The sequence below is a fragment of the Miscanthus floridulus genome, chromosome 5 (assembly GCF_019320115.1).
Source record: "Miscanthus floridulus cultivar M001 chromosome 5, ASM1932011v1, whole genome shotgun sequence".
Lineage (NCBI taxonomy): Eukaryota > Viridiplantae > Streptophyta > Magnoliopsida > Poales > Poaceae > Miscanthus > Miscanthus floridulus.
Genome location: NC_089584.1, coordinates 145773195 through 145795133, shown reverse-complemented (window position 1 = coordinate 145795133; position 21939 = coordinate 145773195). Strand labels below are relative to the sequence as shown.

Genomic DNA, 21939 nt, shown 5'->3' with positions numbered 1-21939 from the left:
ACCACACACCACAGCATATAGGCATATAGCGTCAGCTAAAAAATCTTCAAACAGTACTAAGGTTTATACTGCGGTGTTAACCACAGTATATAGGCATATAGCATCAGCTGAAAAATCTTCAAACAGTATTAAATTGGATCACAAAGTTGGAAATACAGGACCTTGACAAGGTTTTCACAGCAACCTGACATACAAATCTCATAGTACCGTGTTACTATACAATCAACTTTTAAGCCTTTGGCTACAGCAGAAAAAATCACATGTAATTCCTTGAATACCATCGATCTTCTGGAGTCCATTTATCTTCGTATCTTCCAAGCGAGTATCCCACAGCAGGTACATCAGCAAGATGTAGGGGATCTGGTTCTATGCCATAATCAGTCAGTGGACGGTGCTCAAGAACCTTATCATGTTCAATAACAAAATCTGGAATTTCAACCTCCCCCTTTCTTATATCGCCCCAGAGATACTCCAGTCGACTAATGTACTTGATTTTCCAATATAACCTGTAACAGAACAATTAACAGAGGTAAGGAAGTTGTTTGTTAATGTTCAAAACTGAATAAAAATTTAGCCACCAGCATTAAAAACAAAAGGTCAATGGATCAATAATATTCTTGGCAGCTCAGATGGAACGACTAGAAGAAAATTGCAGCATTCTACCTTGCCAACAATATCCAAATATTCAAGACTTGACAGTAAATAAAGAATAGAGAGCAGTAAACAAGACAGCAAGTAAATAAGAGTTTATTGCAACATTGCAGTCCATTTGAACTCTATTTTCTAAAAATAGGGACTGCTACAACAGCTGATGACACGCTTACTTGTCTGTTTAGAGACTTTACTCATTCTGGATAATGCATGTAATGAGTATTCAGTATACTGCATGCAATGAATATTCAGTAATGACTGTTTATTTCCATTTTCAACATTTACCTTATTAAGAAGAATGTAATTTGCATTCTACTTTAACTGTCTATAAACATATTTGTCTTACATACACAAAGAAAAGTGATCAGTTGAACTTTATTTGTGTATAATATATAAGCATGACTATTGAGTACAGACAAATCTCAAAAAAAAAAAAAAAAGACTATCGAGTACAGAGAGGATTATATAGGCATGTAGCATCCTTGTTTTGTTTACAATGTACGAACAGCTTCAGTAGCTGCCAGCTTATATAACAGTAATGCCTGAGAACAAGATGAAAGAATACTGACCCTCCACTTAAAAATAGCCTGCCAAGTGTGGCGATGGCCAGCCTGGAGCGAAGCCCAGGATGCAAGAAGTAGAAAACTTGAAGCCTTTCCTTGTATTCAGGTGGAAGCTCCTCATAAATGGTCCTCAAGATTGACATCCCAGGGTTGTTATCATCAGACTGTACAGTACTGTGCATGTACAAGATGCAGAATGGACCCACAGGCAATTCAGTGCGGAGTTTGTAGAACACATACTTCTTCAGACGTTCACCATCAATTACTGAAGCTGAAAACCCAAATTCCAAAGTAAATGCCATGTAAACATTGACACCAAGAATAGTCTGGGAAGCAATAACACTAAGCTTGTAGCAACAAACAACAAGGATAATGAAGCTATCGAGGCCTTATTCAGCTTGTTGGCTTGTTAATAGCAATAGTGAAAGAATAAAAAAACTGGACTGGCACTTGTCTTTTTTCTTTCTTCGTCTAATAGAAATCGCGGCAAAGCTTTTGCCGTCCTTTCTAAAAAAAAATAGTGAAAGAATAAAAAATTGATCAGGTCTACTGATATACTGGCTGGAACTAATAACTTCATACAATTCAGCAAACAGATTGACCATCCATCCTTAATTTAGAATGACCAGAAGAAAATATACACTTTGCTGGTAGAGGAGCTTCAATACAATAAAATAAGCTACAGCCTACATCAGATGTTGTACTTGAAACAAGTAAATAGGGTGTGGATGTTACGCTGGGAACCTAATTATGATAAATTCAATCAAACGATCCACATATCCGAATTTTGTTTTTGGATAACGCATATCCGAGTTAAAAAAGATAGCATATGATCTGTCATCCATTGAATAAAAGTTGGTTGGTACGTAGTCCTCAATCTGCAACACAAATCGTTACTGTAGGTACTTGCTGGATGGGATTCTGATTTCACCTAAAATTTCACTTCAAGTCTGATATAAACTATCGGCCAGGAAGAGATCTAGTTTGAACCAATCGTTACTGGAAAGCTCACACCTAAATAAAATCATCAAATACTATAAGCGCATGAAGCATCCCCAATCACGAATTGACAAAAAACCCCTAAGAGAGCGGTGGAAGGACTGCAGCTGTAAGGGGAGCAACTACGTGGTGGATTCGCGCACCGAGGAAGAACTTGCCGACGATGCGGACGATGGTTCGGCCGGCCCGATCGGTGCCCTGGACGCGCACGACCTGGCGCTCCTCGAGGTCGTAGAAGCAGGCGTCCGTCTCGGCGAGGTCGGGGAGGCAGTCGTGCCACACCTCGCGGTCGGTGGGGGCGAGGAGCGCGGCGCCGGCGTCGGTCGCGAAGTCGGAGCCCACCACGACCACGGAGAAGTCGCTCCCGCCGCCGCTGCCGCCGGAGGCCGACGCCATCGGTTGGCTTGGCTGCCGCCCGTAGCTTAGCACTCCCCGTCTCCGTCTGTCTGACTCGGCAAGCCGGCCGTCCACTTCCGACCGACAGCCACAACTCGGGCAGAACGAGGCTCTTCACTGTTTTGGGCCGTGACGCGATTTTGGACCGGCGGCCCAATGGTGGACGGAAGCGAGTGGGTTTTGGCCCATCTTTCAGAACCGAATACACTACAGTTCAGGGATGGCCATTTGCTAAGAACTCTCTGTCTTTGCCCATGATTCTATTTCTAGGAAGTACGCCTTCGCTTAGTTAGGCCCTGTTTGGTTACAGGACTAGAGATTAAAAAAGGATTAAAAGAGAGACTAAATAATATGTTTGGTTTCAGGGATTAAAAGGAACTAAAGGGCTGAACAAAGACTAAAATATCCTTTTTCTTTCTTTGGACAGAGGTGAGGGAGGGATAAGGACTGTAAAGTTGGTCCATTAGTTCTAAAAAGCCTCTCACAAAGGACTAGTGGACTAGAGACTAAAAGTCCCTCTAGTAGTCCCTCCTATTTGGTTAAAAGGGACTAAAATGGACTAAAAAGTAATCTCTAGTTCCATGGAACCAAACAAGCCCTTAGTGTGTCCGATGACGTGGTTTGAGGGTACACCATGCTAGCTAGCCAGCGGGTTTAAGTTTTCTTTGATTTGAGTATGAATGTTTTCATCTTTTTGAAAACAAACAAAAACCTTATTTCTTCCTATTGGAAGACAAGAAGTCTAAATGAAACTCTAGGCATTATGCAAATTATTATCTTTAGGTTTGACAAGTTGGTTACAGTGACTAATCGACATTGAGTGATACATTTCCTTTCTCCTTCCTACAGGAATAAAAAACTGAAGCAATAAGATATAGAAATCAACTCCTGTAAAAAGGAATAGCTACCTTACTGCAATAAGATATAGAAATCAACTCCTGTAAAAAGGAATAGCTACCTTACTGCCTCCAAGCAACTTTAGCTACCTTATTACTGCCTCCATGCAACTTTACTTGCTCGCACGGCTCATCTTATTGGAGTATATGTTAGCACAGGACATATATTACTGTACTAAAATATTATAATTTTTAAAATAATCATTACGGAGAAAAAAAACCCCAGTATGAGGTCGTTGCAATCAGACGAGGAGCAATTTACAGCATCCAAGATGAAAGCCCACGCGTTCCAGTACATGTAACAGGTATCACGTCTAAATCAGCCAGTAAGCTAACGATCGGTCACGTCTAAATCAACTTGCAGAGGCTACATACCGGGAACAAACCGCCAGGGAAAAAAAACTATTGGCCAAAGACACAAGCCTTACTCAGAAGGACAGCTTCTTCCCTGCAGCAAACAACTTCTTCAGGTCTGCCCGACCCTGATCCTCCAATCCTGCATGGTCCTCGCCACTTCACTTGGGGGTTCTACTCTACATTCCAGTCACCACTGTGCTTTGCTAGGAAGTCTGTCACCTTCTTGTCCACGACGACACTCACCAAGTAGGCCAGTAATCTGCCCAGGTGTGCTTGCCATCAACTGCAGCTTTCTCCATACACTGATCGATGATTTATGATGATTTTTTTGAAAGAAGATTTATGATGAATTTTATTAAGACAAATATAATCAGTAATGATACATGGCTTTATGTTGAATCTTACATAGTAATGCATATGGTTTTGGCGTGACAAGATGCCACAAAATATGGTTTGTAACAAAGTTATACAAATGAATAGTACAAAAATTAATTTCCGGTAAGATGATTAGATGCAGTCCATATTTTCTCTCCAACACTGAAGAAGAATGCTCACCATGGGTGGTATGATCTCCAACCAGCAATACCGATAAAACGAGTTGATCTTGGCATTCTGCAGTTCGCAACGCAGTGGCTCATGCCATGCTCGCAAGGGTGAATCCAGTCCCTTGCAATGCATCCTCAACGACCTTGTCTAGCCTCTGCGCCATCTCTGGTGTCATGTGATTGATCCAATCCCCAGCAACTCCCTTCCTGAGGTAGCTTTCGTTCTTGGCCCTTGACCTGGTGGTTCCATTTTTATTCACCTCCATGTCCTTCAACTTGCGGAGGCTACACAGCTCCACGATTGAGCTCACCACCGCTCCCTCATCCTCTTCCTTGGAAAATTCACATCCCATGAACTTTGCTAGCTTCTTGACGTGACTCTCTGGCTCAAGCAGCATATCCTCGTACCTAAGGAGCAACACCTTGTCAGGCCTCCTCAGGCTCTCCTCCCAGTACTGGAGAACATGCTACCACTGCGGGCCACCCGGACAGCGGCCTTCGCAGAACAGCTCTGAAGCCTCCTGGATCGTGAATGACTGGGCGTCAACTCCCCTCGCTGGCGCCGCCTTTCTGGTGAACAGCCAGTAGGAGACCAGCGAATCCTTGGGGTCCCGGCAGATGTACACGATCCGACACCCTGAGCGCTCCTCGGAGATGACGCTGCTAGGCAGCAGGGAGTAGGGAAGGTGCATGGCCAGCACACGCGGGGACGCGAGCGCTTCAAACTCATCCTTGTTCTGGTATGGTAATGGTGGGAAAACTGTCAATGATCAGAATACCAGCTCTTCTAGACTGCAGGAGCCGGTTATCTCTCAAGTTCCTTCCAATATTGTTGAGAATGAGTTCGATTCCACTTCGCCACAAGACCCAGCTGTAATAGCTAAGGAAATTACATCAATTTCTAAATCTGTACCAGCCCCTATAATCCCACAACTACCAGAAGCAATTCATGAGAAAGAACCCAATGATCATGAAATGGGAAACACATCTGAACCACCTCAAACCCCACCACTACCACCAAGACCATATATCTTTACCCCACAACTTAAAAGTATTAGGTTAGCAAAGAAATCCAAATCCGAAAAGGAGCAATCCAAGTTGTAGAGGAGTTGCTTGTCAAAAAGATAGGAGACTTATCGCCACCAACAACACAAGAGGAAGTTGACCAATTTGATTTTTATGCGCAACATCTCGAGCGTCCACTCACCAAGGCGAACATGGATGCCATCAAGGTGCTAATTGAAGTGGGGGGGGGGGGGGGGGGGGGGGGGGAAACAAGAAGAAGAGGGGCAAGATAACCAAAGTGGGATATGAAAATATTCAAGAGGAGTCAGTGGTTTGATGGAAGTACTCATCGGCAGCTAGGATGGGTTGTTATGCTCGGTGCTGGTTGGTAGAGATAGTTGTTTTTGCTAGTTGGTTCTAGGGCCGAGTTGTTCTTAGTTGCTTTAGTTGTTAGATAGCTGCCAGTGCAGTTGAGTTGCTACTTAGGTTCGTTTTCGACCAAGTTGGCTCAGGGTTGAGCAAGTACTGCGGCATAGTCTTTAGTTGTTCGGACGGTGTTTAAAAGTTGGTCGGGATGAGTGATGCACTCTCCCAGTTGGTGGTTTTTGGGCCTGGTTTCCACTCAAAAAGCTGGATGGAACACTTGTATTTTTAATTTCCCCATCTAAAAAATCGCTGCAAAACTTTTGTGGTCCCTTCGAAAAAAATCAATTTCGAGGGACCTAATACAGTCACGAGGGTTGCAATGGCGCAGTGGATGGTTGTCGTAGAACGACAGGTTGATGGAACGCTTCATCGTCGCGAAGGCAAGGGCCTTGAGCCAAGTGGTGCCAGACTTGGGGAAGCTTGCGAGGAACATGTCGGTGGTCTTGGCTTGAAGCAGGAATGGACGCCGGGGACGCCTGCCTTCAATGTTACCTCAGGCAGCCAAAAGCTGGCATACCGGCGAAGCGAGAACGGTGGCCGCCTAACCTTGAGGGGCAGCGAAGGGATGATCGTGGCAATGTTGGTGTGAGGAGTCGTCAATGGTGCTGCTCCTTCTTGTGCATTGTTCTCTGACTCCCTGGAAGCCATCGTCCTATTGGTGAATCTCAAACGTGAGGTCACTAGTGGTGTGTGCCCAGTCCAGTTGCTTGCTGCAGCCTGCATGTGGACGAGGGTGCACAAAAAGGATTACATGAGAAAAAAACTTATCTTAATTTAAAGTTAACAGCGAGAAGTTAAGATATAGGTTACAGAGAAACCAAGTTTCACTGAAAGATGATGGTACATAAGTTATCACCATATGACCAGGAATCATTCAGTGAACATTACCACAAGAATTGATTGCACTGCAAGTCAGTAACAGTGGAGTAATACTACATCTCCAACTCACATTAAGAGGTACCAGGAGGTGTTGACACTCAAATTTGTCCAAGTGCTTATAATCACCCAGTTTGGATGGCCAAATGCTTAAATACACTCAGCTTGGATGGCCGAGTGCATATGTTCACTTCGCTTCACTGGTCGAACACACATGGTTACTCCACTTGGTTAACTGAGTGAACATGGATACATTTAGGCCAGACAATATGATGTCTTCTGAGAATTAATTGGTTATCTAGAGTTTTGTTTGTCCTCATAAGCAAAATGTCTGCATCTTTCAACAATTATCAGGATGTTTGTCTGGGATTTTCAGATTTTGTCTATCCTTTGTAGAGACAATGCGGCATTTTGTCTGTCCTATATGTCCACCTGCAGGGATTGTTGTCTGCTCTCAAGGGTGCACAAATGCTTGCTGCAGCCTGCATGTGGACAACGGTGCACAAAAGAGAGAATTACTCCATCTGTATCAAAATAGAAGATGTTCTCGCTTTCCGAGAAGTCAATATTTTTTTTAACTTTGATCAATTATATATAAAATAATATTTATATTTATAATACAAAAATAGTATCATTAGATAGATAGTTGAATATACTTCTATAATAAACTTATTTAGAGATTTGAATGTTGGCCCCATTTTTTACAAACTTAGTCAATGTTGGGAAAGCTTGACCTGTACACATCCTATAATGTCATTCTTTTTGGGGCGGAGGGAGTATACGAGAATACCTTATCTCAGTTTATAGTAAATAATAGCGAGAAGTTATGATATAGGTAACAGAGAAACTAAGTTTCACTAGATGATGATACACAAGTTATCACCATCTGATCAGGAATCATCCAACGAATATTGCCACTGAAATTGATTGCATTACAAGTCACTAATAGTGGAGCAATACTACAGCTCCAACTCACATCAAGAAGTAACCGGGGAAAAAAAGGCCAACTGCAAAGTGCTCAGGCTTTAAATTACAAGGTGTTGAGAAATTTTGCACAAGGCTAGTTTTTTTCTCAAGATTGGATTATTGCTCCAAAGTAGGCAAGCCGACTCAAGTCAAGGTCAAGCATCATGTTATTCTGAGCTACATTTGTTAACCTTCCCGAGCAGTTTGACATAAGTCACAAAAATCTTACATGCGAGCTACCATTCTGAACCTTGTTCCAAGTTAAGATGAATAGGGCCCAGCTGCAAATTTTTTGTTACTTAGCAGCTGACACAACCAAAATCCTAATTGTTGTAGCTCAACATCAAATGAAGAACAGAATAAAGTGAATTGGCTCTGGGAATTTCTTCATAGCCCAACTGTCCATTTTGAATCAGAATATAGGGATTAGGACAATTTTTTCTTGCAAAAAATTAATTAAACAGCTAATAGGATACTGTAACTGTGTCGCTGTCTATTTACTGACTTAACTCTAATTCAGGATAATACGTGCGACCGATAACCTCTATGTTTGTTCCTTTGTCAGTGCTTAATTTTTATTCTATACTTTTTCCCATACTTTTCTATTGTTATAGGAGACTTGCACTCAACGGAAAGATTGGCAGTACATGATTATTTATGAAAAAAACAAATGCACAAATACGTTGACAAAACCTAGTTCATACCCTCACTAGCCACTAGCAAGTCCATGCACATGCCTCATCCTTATGGCATCTTGTGTCCCCAACCGACACCCCAAGTAGCAGCTGGCGAGGGTTTTCTTCAATCCGCATAGGCAAAACCTTGGAATGTATGGATCGATTATGGAACGGTGGGAGAGGGGGAGAGATTGACTAGAAAGGGAGAGAGATTTTGCGCACTGAGAAAGAAGATGCCGGCGACGAGGCGGCACACAATGCCGGTGTTGGTGCCCGGCAAACTAGCCGTGTTTCCCTCCCCGGAACGAACGAATGCAGTGTAGCAGCTCTTAAGAGTTGGAGACAGAGAGGAAGGCGTCCGTGGGTGCGGAGTCGTCCTCGCGGCCAGCATGGGAGAGCAGAAGTTGGAGCCCGGCACGAGTCGTCGATCTGGTGACCGGTGAGGTCGTCGGACGCAATGTCATCGTCGGCTAGCCAGCGTTCGCTGCGCTGCCCCACAGGCACAACTGTTGACCCTGAAATTGGGCCCAGGCCAATTTAAATAGGCCCATGGCAGTTTTGGCCTAATCTAAGGAAACTCCGTAAAACGACATGATAATAGTATCACATTGGATTTTCTATGGGATAAGACCACCCCTACTATGGGGGTATGGTCTCCGATATCCACAAGACAAGACATGGGCCGCACCATCATAGGTGGCCCAGCCCACAAGATCAAGATGTGCACGACGCTGCTCGGCGTGCATCGCAAGCTATTGTATAGTACCAAATAGGCTACTTTCCTTATAACCCTGCCCCTCCAGAGTATATAAGGAGAGGCAGGGGTCCTCTAGTGGACATGATTCATACATGTCAATGCAATACATCAGAACACAGGATGTATGTATTATGTCATACTGACGGTCGAACCTGTCTAAATCTTGTGTCTTGGTGCTTGTATTACCATCTCGCTCCTGATCTCGCTCACCTCTATGATAAATCTACCATCGTGGGATACCCATCGGTGGACTGCCGAGCATCTTTTGTCGACAATTGGTGCGCCAAGTAGGGGTGTGCGCTTGATCCATGGCGAGCCAGATGGACCTCAAATCAACATCGCGTTCTCATCATCAATCTCATGGAGATCCATGCCGGTCGACGACGATGATTCATCGCTGGCTACATCAGCCCCCACGACGTCAGATCTGATCTCAGAACCACCTCCGAGGTTGCCTTCACCAACAACTCACCGCCCGTCAGGTGCTCGCCGTCAACGCCGACCAGACGTTCTGTCTAAAGCTAAGTCACGCTTTAATATTTTTCTAAATATTCTCCAAACTTTGTTAATCGCCATGATGTTTCTCAGAGCTGTTTTCTCCATGTTTGCTCTCCAAATGATTTTTCGAGCCCCCGAACAGTCATGTTGATGCTCGGACGCCTCCAGAGACGACCCTGTCTCCGGCTCCTTCCTACATGTGCACGAGCGTCTGCCCTCTGTGTTATGGGTGGTCGGCAGCGGCTCCTTAGCGACGCCTGTTCCTCCTACACGTGCATGGGCTCCGCGCTCCGCGTTATGGACTATGGGCTAGCGAGGGCTGGAGACTCAGCTACACACTAACTGTTCAGGCGGTTTATATTAAATACATCTTCACACCAACTAATCGCCGAGCTACTTACGCTATTTCATCGCCATTGCTGATTTTTCTTCAGAGTTCGTATATTTGTACATCATGTACTACCCGTTCTACATATTTGTATTGTAGGATCATCGTCCAGGTGATCGGATCACCTGGTGCTTGGACTTCACCACCGATCAACTGTTGACTAGACTGTTCGTCGCTCGTACTTCATCGCTAGCTACGCTGGGGACTCCTCAGTGCTCAGATTCTTTGTGCTCGAGGACTAAGTAGGCACACTTCACCTCACAGATGTCGCCAGCTACGCCGGGGACTCCTCGATGCTCAGACGTCGCTAGCTATGCCAGTGCTCGGACATCGCCAGCTATGCTGGGGACTCCTTGGTGCTCGAACATCGCTAGCTTCGCCAGGAACTCCTCGCTGCTCGGACGTCGCCAGCTACGCCGGGGACTCCTCGGTGCTCGGACATCACCGCCTACACCGGGGACTCCTTGGTGCTCAAACATCACCAGCGGCGCCGAGGACTCCTCGATGCTCGATCATCGCTAGCGACACCGGGGACTCCTCCCTCCTCGGTGCTCGAACATCACCAGTGACACCGGGGACTCCTCGCTCCTCGGTGCTCGGATATCGCCAGCGACGCCGGGGGCTCCTCGGTGCGCGAACATCGCCAGCTCCACCGGGGACTCCTTGGTGCTCGAACATCGCTGCCTACGCCGGAGACTTCTCGGTGCGCGGACATTGTCGGCTATGCTGGGGACTCCTCGCTGCTCGGACCTCACCAGCTACTCTGAGAACTCCTCGCTGCTCGAACATCGCCACCTACGCCGAGGACTCCTCGGTGGTCGGACGTCGCCAGCTATGCCAGGAACTCCTCGCTGCTCGGACGTGCTAGCTGCGTTGAGGACTCCTCAGTGGTTGGACATTGCCAGCTACTCCAGGAACTCCTCGCTGCTCGGATGTCGCCAGCTACGTCGAAGACTCCTTGGTGCTCAGACCTCGCTAGCGACGCCGGGGACTCCTCGCTCCTCGGTCATCGCTAACGATGCCGGGGACTCCTCGCTCCTCGATGCTCGATCATCACCAGCGATGCTGGGGACTCCTCGCTCCTCGGTGCTCGGACATCACCAGCGACGCTAGGGACTCCTCGCTCCTCGGTGCTCGTTCATCGCCAGCGACGTCGGGGACTCCTCGGTGCTCGGTCATCGCCAGCGACGCCGGGGACTCCTCGCTCCTCGGTGCTCGATCATCGCCAGCGACGCCGGGGACTCCTCGCTCCTCGGTGCTCGATCATCGCCAGCGACGCTGAGGACTCCTCGGTGCTCCCTTGGTGGTCGGATCTTGCTACGTCTCATCGGTGTGCTATCAAGCTGCTCCATGTTGTTTGGATTAGGGTACTAATCTTGGGCAGCATGTCTGGTGTCTTGATGCGTGCATGTCAAAAGATGTCGGCAAAGCTTTTAGACTTCTTTTTTTGACCCCGCTACAAGATTCATTCTTCATCTTCCAGCAGGCTCGGGGACTAAGTGGGCATACTTCACCTTACGGTGAATGTGCTTGTTCTCATCTTGAGGCTACGCCCGGGGACTGGCTGCCCGCTCGGCTGGTCTTCTACTTTCTGACCCTGGCACCACGTGACTACGTCACCTATTGTCAGGCTCAAGGACTAGCTATAGGGGTATGGCCACCGATATCCATAAGACAAGACATGGGCCACACCATCAGAGGTGGCCCAGCCCATAAGATCAAGGCGTGCGCGCTGCTCGGTGTGCACCACAAGCTATTGTATAGTACCAAATAGGCTACTTTCCTTGTAACTCTGCCCCTCTAGAGTATATAAGGAGAGGCAGGGGTCCTCTAGTGGACACGATTCATACATCTCAATGCAATACATCAGAACACAGGATGTAGGTATTACGTCATACTAACACCTGAACCTATCTAAATCTTGTGTCTTGGTGCTTGTATTACCATCTCGCTCCTAATCTCGCTCACCTCTACGATAAATCTACCATTGTGGGATATCCCTTGGTGGACTGTCGAGTATCTTTTGTCGACACATACCCCTTATAAAATAAAGGGTATATGGCCGATTGAGTTTCCATCTATCCAATCGAACAAAAATACAACAACTACCTCTCTATTGCCTCTTTACTCTTTCTTCCCACCTCTCCTGCTGCTCAATGCATCTCCTGACGAGATTTGTCGGCATCCTAGGTGGTCTTGCTAGTCCTAGGACATCCTCCACGTGCTCCTCCTCGATGGTTCTTCTCGGGAGAAGTTCGGGAGTCTACCAGGTGAAGAACGGGCTCAACATCGGCCTAACCGATCCCTCGATTGGTCTCATCGATTTGCTATAGTTTTGGTTACTAACACCGGTTGCTTACAACCACAGGCGTACTAGCTCTTTTTGTTACTACCACCTATTGCTTGCAACCATGGGCATACTAGCCCTTTTGTTACTACCACTGGTTGCTTGCAACCACGGGCGTACTAGCCCTTTTGTTACTAACACCGGTTGCTTGCAACCATACTAGCCTTTGTGGGTGTGTGTTCTGGGATACATCTCGGTGTCAACACACTTTTTGGTGACTCCACTGGGGAAGGTGAAGTGATCCATGATTCAATCTACCAGCGAAATAGGAAGCAAGGGCGAAGCCACGGGTGAGAAGGGCAACAAGACCAGCGTCCCTCACAATGTTAATATGGTCTTTCCTCAGTCCGTTGATGAGCTTCCCGATGAGTTGCCCTAGAAGCTGCAAGCCAAGCTCGATGCCGATGTTCGGGCTTTCTTAAAAAGTTGCACCTAGAATCGGCATGACAAGGTCACTCAATTTCGTGATCCCGCCTACGGTGATGCTACCGCTACTACATCTACAGAAACTGAGGTAAGGACCACCGATAAACCCAAATATGATGATGATTCATATGATGATTCTTATCCTACACATGCCAATTACGTTACTATGATGGATGATCATAAGAAAGTCATTGATAATAATCTTTTAGCTGCGGTAAATATGATCATGGCTCGTTTTGATAAGTTAGAAGGGAAAACAACCGATTGTGATCAACCGGGTGTTGCTTCTACTTCTAAACAACCCGAATTTGCATGCCTTTCAATTTTTATGAGAATCAAAGCTTATATGTAGCAACAAACAAAGGCAAATCAGCCCCTTCGGCACCTGAAACCGATAGGACCGGTTTAGTTGGTGTTGCTCCATCTTCACAAATGGTCATCTATGGTCAAAATTTGGCTCAAAACACATGAACCGATCAAAGATCAGCAGCAAACCGAGCTTTGGTAGGGCAAAACACGGTTCTTCCTAACCCACCGAAGTCAACAAGTCAAATTCTAGTGCTTGATAATGCTCCTACAGCTCCCATTACTGATTTTAGTGACACTTTGAATCAGTTTAAAGAAGAATTGTCTAAATCTATTGAGGAGAGTTTAGGTGTGCAAATCAAGCCCACTAGAACTACGTACCGGAATCCGTACCCTTCGCATTTTGATTTTATGAAAGCACCCGATGGGTGGAGGGTACCAGATTTTTATAAATTTAGTGGTGATGATAGCAAATCAACTATGGAGCATATCAACATGTTTCTTGCATAATTAGGTGAAGCTAGTGCTTATGATTTTATGAAAGTTCACAATTTTTCTTTGTCATTTACTGGCACAACTTTTGCATGGTTTGCTTCATTACCATCCTGTTCTATTGGTTCATGGGTTGAATTAGAAGAGAAATTTCATAATCACTTTTATAATGGTGTCCATGAAACTAGATTTTCTCATCTTACATCGGTTCATCAAAGGCGTGATGAGTTTGTCCTAGATTTTGTTAAACGATTCAGAGAAATCAAGAACCGATGCTTTCATTTAATGATTTCAGAAAGAGACTTAATAGATTTATGTTTTGCTGGTCTGTGTCCTAACATTAGAGAGAGACTTGAGCATTATGAATTTATTAATGTTAATCAATTGTTGCAAAAGGCCGTTTCAGCTGAATCACGCCTCAAAGAGTCTCGTGATGCTTACAAGTCACACATTTAGAATGTGCATATTATAGATGGTTGTTCCGACAGCTTAGACGATTAAAATAAAGAATGCTTAGCTGCTGAAATTAGATGGCCAGCAGAGAATAAATTAGTTACATGTCCTCTCAAGCCGATTCATAAGAAACATAATGAAGAAGTGAAGTTTACTTTTGATTTCTCTAAATGTGACCGAATTTTTGATGAATTACTTAAATTCGGTTATATTAGAATTAATTATACATTGCCATCAGCTGATGGGTTAAAGAGAAGGGCTTATTGCAAATTTCATAACTATTTTTCTCATACCACTAATGATTGCAATGTTTTTCGTCGATAGGTCCAATCGGCTCTCAATAAGGGATGATTTTGTCTTACTGAAATGCAAGTTGATAAGTCCCTTTTTCTAATGCATATGGTGGAAGCTAGGGCACCCACTGTTTTGATTCGTCTAGAGCAAGCCGATAAAGCTGAAGGCAAGAATGTTATTATCGACGAACCACGAGTAGCACCCAAGGTTGAAAAGAATTCGGGGTGTAGAGTGGTGCTTGAGAAGGATGATGATGGTAAGAACAAGCTCAAGATCACTGCTGGTTCAGCACAATACTTGAGGAGGCAAAGATGGCATGAAATGGTGGCGGCACAGCAGAGGCCGGCCAGGCCAACTCCTCCACTCGGCCAAGCCAACTCCAGCCCATCAGTAGCCAAGTCGGCTAAGCCAACTATCCCAGTCAGCTGAGCCAACTATCCCAGTCAGCTTGGTCGACTCCCCTGGTTCCAATAGCCCCGGTGCCTCCGGTGTTCATGTTTTGCGCACATTTGTTCTACAGAGGCCGGAGATAAGCATTTGGAAGACTAATGAGAAGAAATACTAGGGAGAGATTGTGAAGAAACAATGCATTTCTGATAGGCTCATGGCTAAGTATAAGCAACAAAAGGCCGATTCTAAGAATCGGCCATTAAAAAAAGAGAGTCCACTCCTCCCAAGCGAGAAGATGATAAGTCCAAGAAATTTGCAATGATGCAACCAACAGCTCCACCTCAGAGAGTTGCTCCTCGTTTGTCTCACTAGGGCCCTCCAGTTTCACCTCCTCCACAATGGGGTCCCCATGGGGTTTGGGTGTCGTATCCTCTATCGGTGCCCATGTATTATCAACAAAGGTGGGGAGAGCCTGTTGGTCATGTCCCAAGACCTTCTGTGTTTAGCCAATTGAACAATGGTCAATCGAGCTCCAACAGTGCAAGTCAAGGCCGTGTGACTACTTTTAGGACTTTGACTCCACAAGAATCAGGAAAGGCGATAGCGCAACAAGCTTATGTGCCAAGGAAAGTCGAGGTTCCCATCGCTCCTGCACCAAAAGCTAATCCTCTTCCAACTATCATAATCAGCTCTATGGAAGCACCCATCACTAATCATGTTGGGCCAATTGTGATTGAAGATTCTCTAGCACCTAAGCAAAATGAAGCTCCTAAAGATGTTGCTGGAGTTGAGAAAGAGAACTCTAAGAAGAATTCCAAGTAGTTGCCACCCAAGTAGTGTCCTCATGGGTTGAATAAAACTCAACGGCGCAAGTTGCAGCTTGCTCAACATAGACAACAAAAGAAGGAGAAGCTTGAGAAGATAGAGAATGAGATCCTTGGCTCCACACATCCAATTCTCCACCAAGTAAGTCAAGATGGTGCTCCTGTAGGTTCCCAGTCAACTCTAGCACTGCTATGTCTGCTGACTCAACTGCCCCTGCTCCTGCTGCTCTAGAGATCCTAGAGTCGACTAGGCCGACTGCTATTGCCCTTGCCACCCTGGAACACCTAGAGTTGGTTGAGCCGACTCTCGTTGTCTTGGGTGCCTTCGACGTGTCTCCTGGTGATTTTGCTTCCACCCTTACTACTATGGTTGGTATCAAGGTTGTGGATGTCTCTAAGGTTCTAGAAGAAGAATGGTGGACTATGAGGCTACCCCAGAGAGGGCAGAGGTCAATGTGGTCTATTTGTCCACCGATTACTATGTTGTGGGAGATGATTCAACGACTATAGAGTTTAATTTTGCTATGGAGAGTGCTATATTTCATAAACCAGATGACTCTATCAACCATCTCAAGCCTCTACATGTGAAGGGCCATGTCAATGGCATGTCGGTGGATAGTGGAGCAATTGTGAACTTGATGCCATATTTGCTTTACAAGAAGCTCGGTGGCACTAATGAGGAGTTGATCAAGACCAACGTGATGATCAACGGTGTTGGAGGAGGTGCTCCCATCCTGGCCAGAGGAGTTGCTAACATGGAGCTCACCATTGGAAGCAAGACTTTCTAATCATGTTGGGCCAATTGTGATTGAAGATTCTCTAGCACCTAAGCAAAATGAAGCTCCTAAAGATGTTGCTGGAGTTGAGAAAGAGAAGAACTCTAAGAAGAATTCCAAGTACATGCAACCCAAGTGGTGTCCTCGTGGGTTGAATAAAACTCAATGGCGCAAGTTGCAGCGTGCTCGACATAGACAACAAAAGAAGGAGAAGCTTGGGAAGATAGAGAATGAGATCCTTGGCTCCACACATCCAATTCTCCCCCAAGTAAGTCAATACGGTGCTCCTGTAGGTTCCCAGCCAACTCTAGCTATTGCTATGTTGGCTGACTCAACTACCCCTGCTCCTGCTGCTCTAGAGATCCTAAAGTCAGCTAGGCCGACTGCTATTGCCCTTGCCGCACTGGAACACCTAGAATCGGCTGAGCCGACTCTCGCTGTCTTGGGTGCCTCCGACGTGCTTCCTAGTGATTTTGCTCCCACCCTTACTGCTATGGTTGGTATTGAAGTTGCAGATGTCTATGAGGTTCTAGAAGAAGAGATGGTGGACTATGAGGCTACCCCAGAGATGGCAAAGGTCAATGTGGTCTATTTGTCCGCCGATTACTATGTTGTGGGAGATGATTCAACGGCCGTAGAGTTTAATTTTGCTACGGAGAGTGCTATATTTTAGAAACCAGATGACTCTGTCAACCATCTCAAGCCTCTACATGTGAAGAGCCATGTCAATGGCACGCCGATCCACAACATGTTGGTGGATAGTGGAGCAATTATGAACTTGATGCCATATTGGCTTTACAAGAAGCTCGGTGGCACTAATGAGGAGTTGATCAAGACCAACATGACAATCAACGGTGTTGGAGGATGTGCTCCCATCCTGGCTAGAGGAGTTGCTAACATGGAGCTCACCATTGGAAGCAAGACTTTGGCCACATCGTTCTTCATCGCCGACATGCAAGGTAGCTACAATTTGATACTTGGGCATGATTGGATCCATGCCAATCGTTGTGTACCATCTAGCTTGCACTAGTTTCTCATCCAATGGGTGGGAGACATTGTTGAGGTTGTGCATTCAGATTCATCGGCCGATGTTGCTACGGCCGATGCTCCTTCACTCGGGGGGCACGATGCTATTGCCTGCTTGTCTGGTAGAGATCTTTCTAATTTTGAATTTATTAGTGTTAGTAAGCAAGGCTTTGTACCTATATCTCTAAAGTCGATTGATAATCGGCTCAATATCATCATGTAATCATTTATTATAATGGATGCCAACATTGAATGGTTAAAACATCATGTTGAACAGTATCAGGCTTCTAAGAAAGATGTTTGTGAAGCTATTGATGATTTTGATGAGCTTGATAAGTTGGGCCAAGGTTTTACATCAGCTGACCCTTTTAGAACAAGTTGATATTGGGGATGGCTCTGTGCCTAGGCCAAGGTTCATGAACCAAAACTTGAAAGCCGATTACAAAGCTTAGTTAATCGTGCTTCTCAAGGAATATGTTGATTGTTTTGCATGGGAGTATACAGAGATGCCTAGATTGAGCAGAGAGCTTGTTGAGCATTGGCTCCCCATTAAGAATGGATTCAGGCCTTTCAAGCAACACCCCCGCTACTTTAATTCTGCAATCTACGACCGGATTAAAGAGGAGATTAATCAGTTGTTGCAAGCGGGGTTTATTCAACCATGCAGGTATGTGATGTGGGTCTCTAATATTGTGCCTATTGAGAAGAAAGATTCTACAAAGATCAGAGTCTGTATTGATTTTAGAGATATGAATAGAGCTACTCCAAAAGATGAATATCCTATGCCTATAGCCGATATGCTTATCAATGATGCTTAAGGACACCAGGTTATTAGCTTTATTGATGGTAATGCCAGTTATAATTAGATTTTCATGGCCAAAGAAGATATGTCTAAGAAGGCTTTCATATGTCCTGGGTTTGTTGGTCTCTTTGAGTGGGTTATGATGACATTTGGGCTAAAGAATGCAGGTGATACTTATCAAAGAGCTATGAATTTGATTTTCCATGATCTAATTGGAGTAATCATGGAGGTATATATTGATGATATTGTGATTAAATCAGCCGCCCATGCATCTCACTTGGCCAATTTACATCTTGCTTTTGAGAGGATGCGCCGCTATAGTTTGAAGATGAACCCACTCAAGTGTGCTTTTGGAATATCGGCTAGGAAGTTCTTGGGCTTCATTATTCATGATAAAGGCATAGAGATTGACCCCAAGAGGATAGAGAAGATCAAGGGAGTTCAGGCGCCTACATGCAAGAAGGACTTGCAAAAGTTCTTGGGAAAAGTGAACTACTTGAGGAGATTTATTGCTAACTTATTGAAAGGATCTAGGATGTCGCCTAGAGGGGGGTGAATAGGCGTTTCTGAAAAATCAACACCTTTAAGAGTGGAAACGATTAGTAATAGGAGTTTCCAAAATGGAAACTCCAAATCAAAGTAATACAACCCCTCACAAGTTAGCCACAAAGTATATAAAAGATACTAGATAAACCTAGGGAGCCAAACAACGGCAACCAAAGAGTTGAATCAAAATGCACTAGTCAGTTAATATCAGAAGTCCCGACAGTTTGGGTCAGAACTTCCAATGTGTCAGAAGTCCCGACGTTTGGGTCAGAACTTCCGACGTGTCAGAAGTCCTGACAGTTTGGGTCAGAACTTCCAACACAAACTGTCAGCACTTCCGACCCCTACGGGAAATGAACTACAAGTGCTAAAATGAACTTTGTGATGCCGATAACTTACAAACCCACTTCCTAGTGGTAAGGTAAGGTGTTGGGTCACTCTCTTGACGTTGATAAGCCACCACTCCATAGATCGAGGCCCAAACCCTAAGAAATAGCTAGAGAGAGGAAGATAACCAAATACATGTAAATTCGAGCAAATCACAACAACAACAAGCACGCGGGAGACAAGAATTTATCTCGAGGTTCGGCAGCCCCACAAAGGAGCTCCTACGTCCTCGTTGTTGAGGTGACCACTTTGGTCGGAGTCTCTTCCACCTCCTTGCCTCACTCAAGGATACCACAAAGGTCACTTGAGTTTCTTCACTAGAAAACAAAGGTAATACAAACTTCCCAAGGCTCTTCCACAAGATGGAAGCTCTTGGGTGACGTCTAGCCGACTAGGGGAAAATCCCCAAGAGTAACAAATGCAAATCAAACCGGCTTGACGAAGAAATCAAGTGCTCAAGCTTGCTCAAAGTGTTTTTCTCACTCAATCCACTCTCCAATCACTCAAACCCTTTGGGAATCAAAGTTGGAAGCAAAGGAGTGAAGAGAGGGGAGCCTAGAATGCTTGGGGGCTGTTTTGGCTGAGTGTTCGTTGCAATGAAGTGAGTGGGCAATGGTTAGAAAGGAGGAGAGGGGTATATATACTCCAAGGCAAAATCTAACCGTTCAGATCTACGTCGGGAGTTCCGACGCAGATCTCGGGACTTCCGACGTATGAAGAAAACACTGTTCATGCGAGGTCAAAGTCCACCCGAGATAGCCAATGTCGGAACTTTCGACGAACGTCGGGACTTCCGACGATCGGAACTTCCGACGAACGTCGGGACTTCTGACGTGCACAGTCAGCAGGTCAGTAGAACCATCGATGCCGGGACTCCTGGCTCACGTCGAGACTTCCGACTGTTGGGAGTTCCGACTCACGTCGGGACTTCCGACATCCACAATCCCCGCGCAGGCTGTGACTGGGAGTCAGCACTTCCGGCAAGAGTCATGACTTCCGACTGTCGGGAGTTCCGGCTTACGTCGGGACTTCCAACACTGACAGTCACAGAAAATTATTCTATGTGCTCGTGAAGTGCTAGAGTGTCTCTCTTTTGATTTTATTTAAATGCTTGAGCACTCTATCTTCCTCAGACCATCGAAACTTGCATCCCTCTTAATAGTACGGCATACCTATTAACTCAAGATCAAAAGAAAAACAAAATTAAACCTTTTGAGTTGATCTTCTTTAAATTGATGCCGTGTCTTTCAATCTTCATCAAGTGAGGGTGCCAACATGTCAATATTGATTTTGTCACTTGAGCATAGCCATCTTGAGCACGTGACTTGATTCCATTCATCAAATATGAATAACTCCGAATGCTTCAAGTCACTTAAATCAACTTGTCCAATATAGATTTGATCCTTCACATCAACATGACCATCTTAGCTTGATTAGTACCTCAACTAAATGCAAGTACTTTCTTCTTCACCCTAGCTAGGTTCTTCGGCCGCCAAGCCGTCGCTTGCCCTTCACCCTTGCTTAGTACCTCGAAGCCTTTCCTTGCTATCTTCACCATCTCAAGCTATTAAGTCACATCTTGTGTTGAATCATCCATTCATATGTATTGTTATCTTTTTCATTTCAATTTAGCAAGCTTCAAATATGAGACCATTCCATATGCAATCCCTCATGTCTCATTAACTAATACTCACGAGCTTGCTTTCACATAGTACATGAAAATCCCACAATAAACAAGCATTTGCATGAATTCTATTTGCATTGTTGTCTTGTGCTTGAACTAGATTGTTTATACAACAACACATCATTTTGGCTTTCATTAAGTGCCTGTGAGATAACCTATTACCTGTCCACACTTAGCAAATGGGTTAGTTCTTTAATCACGTTGTCATTCAATCATCCAAAACCCACTAAAGGGCTAGATGCACTTTCAATCTCCCCCTTTTTGGTGATTGATGACAACTTGATTAAAGCTTACAAAATGATATAACATTTAAACTTTTGGGTTCAATGATTTATGAGAGGCTCCCCGTTAATATGTGCTTATGATTAGAATTCACAAAATGACCTCAAATATCAATTGCACATACTAAAACATATAGGAGACTCCTCCTAAATCATTGCATCCGTGGGGGGCATGTGTGTGTGACAAAGTGAAACCATGATGCATATGACAAGATATATCACACAAGAATAAATATAAAGGCATTACATCAAATATTTTCATTCTAGCATGCATAGTCCTTATGAAAATAAATATAACACATGTAATTCACACATAGCACTCATTACACATTTTCTCAAGTCCTCAATCCACTAAAATATAAATAAAGATCATGTCTCAAGAGATACATAGATAAAGCATAAGTAAGTCTCATCTCTCACATGATACAATCTATCTCAAATCCAAGATACATCAATGAAGCTCAAAAACAAGAAACGACAGCCTGCAGTATATATCTTCAGGTACAAAGATAAGCAAATGAAACTATCCTGAAGCTTTAATCAGTCTCTCTCTCCCCCTTTGTCATCTATCACCATAAAGGTCCAACAACGACATACTAAGGACAAAGGGGCTACAAGCTGTCACACAAAGCACAAAGGGTGTTTAAGGTTCAAACATTGTACTAATCTCTCCCTTTGTATTAAACTCTCCCCCTTTGTCATCTTAAAGAGGTTGTACTTGTCACTTGTTTGCAATTCAAAATAGATCAAGTACATGGGTTTACTAGCTCATGAACAAACTCATACACTAACCACTAGATCATATAATCATTCAAGCAATAGTGGTAGTCTATGAATCTAAAAATTTTCATTTGTAATGCATGATCCTATAAGCATGTACTATATGCACTAACCGCATATTAGTA

General features: G+C 44.6%; 1 protein-coding gene and 1 pseudogene across 1 annotated transcript; both read right to left on the bottom strand.

Annotated features, from left to right (window-relative positions):
- Positions 1 to 105: 105 nt before the first annotated feature.
- LOC136451100 (uncharacterized) lies at positions 106 to 2831 on the bottom strand. The gene is made up of 3 exons (XM_066451844.1): positions 2357 to 2831; positions 1221 to 1485; positions 106 to 506 (listed from the first exon to the last, which is right to left on the bottom strand). The coding sequence occupies exons 1-3, from the start codon at positions 2607 to 2609 to the stop codon at positions 257 to 259; spliced, it is 768 nt and encodes a 255-aa protein (XP_066307941.1). The 5' UTR covers positions 2610 to 2831; the 3' UTR covers positions 106 to 256.
- Positions 2832 to 3922: 1091 nt separating this feature from the next.
- Positions 3923 to 6631, bottom strand: LOC136454003 (cytosolic sulfotransferase 5-like; annotated as a pseudogene).
- Between the last annotated feature and the right edge of the window lie 15308 nt (positions 6632 to 21939).

Coding starts and splice junctions, on each gene's coding strand:
- LOC136451100 (XM_066451844.1), bottom strand. CDS start 2,609: ATGGCGTCGGCCTCCGGCGGCAGCGGCGGCGGGAGCGACTTCTCCGTG. Junction 1,486..2,356: donor CGTCGGCAAGTTCTTCCTCG/GTGCGCGAATCC, acceptor TTGGGTTTTCAG/CTTCAGTAATTGATGGTGAA. Junction 507..1,220: donor AGGCTATTTTTAAGTGGAGG/GTCAGTATTCTT, acceptor GTTCTGTTACAG/GTTATATTGGAAAATCAAGT.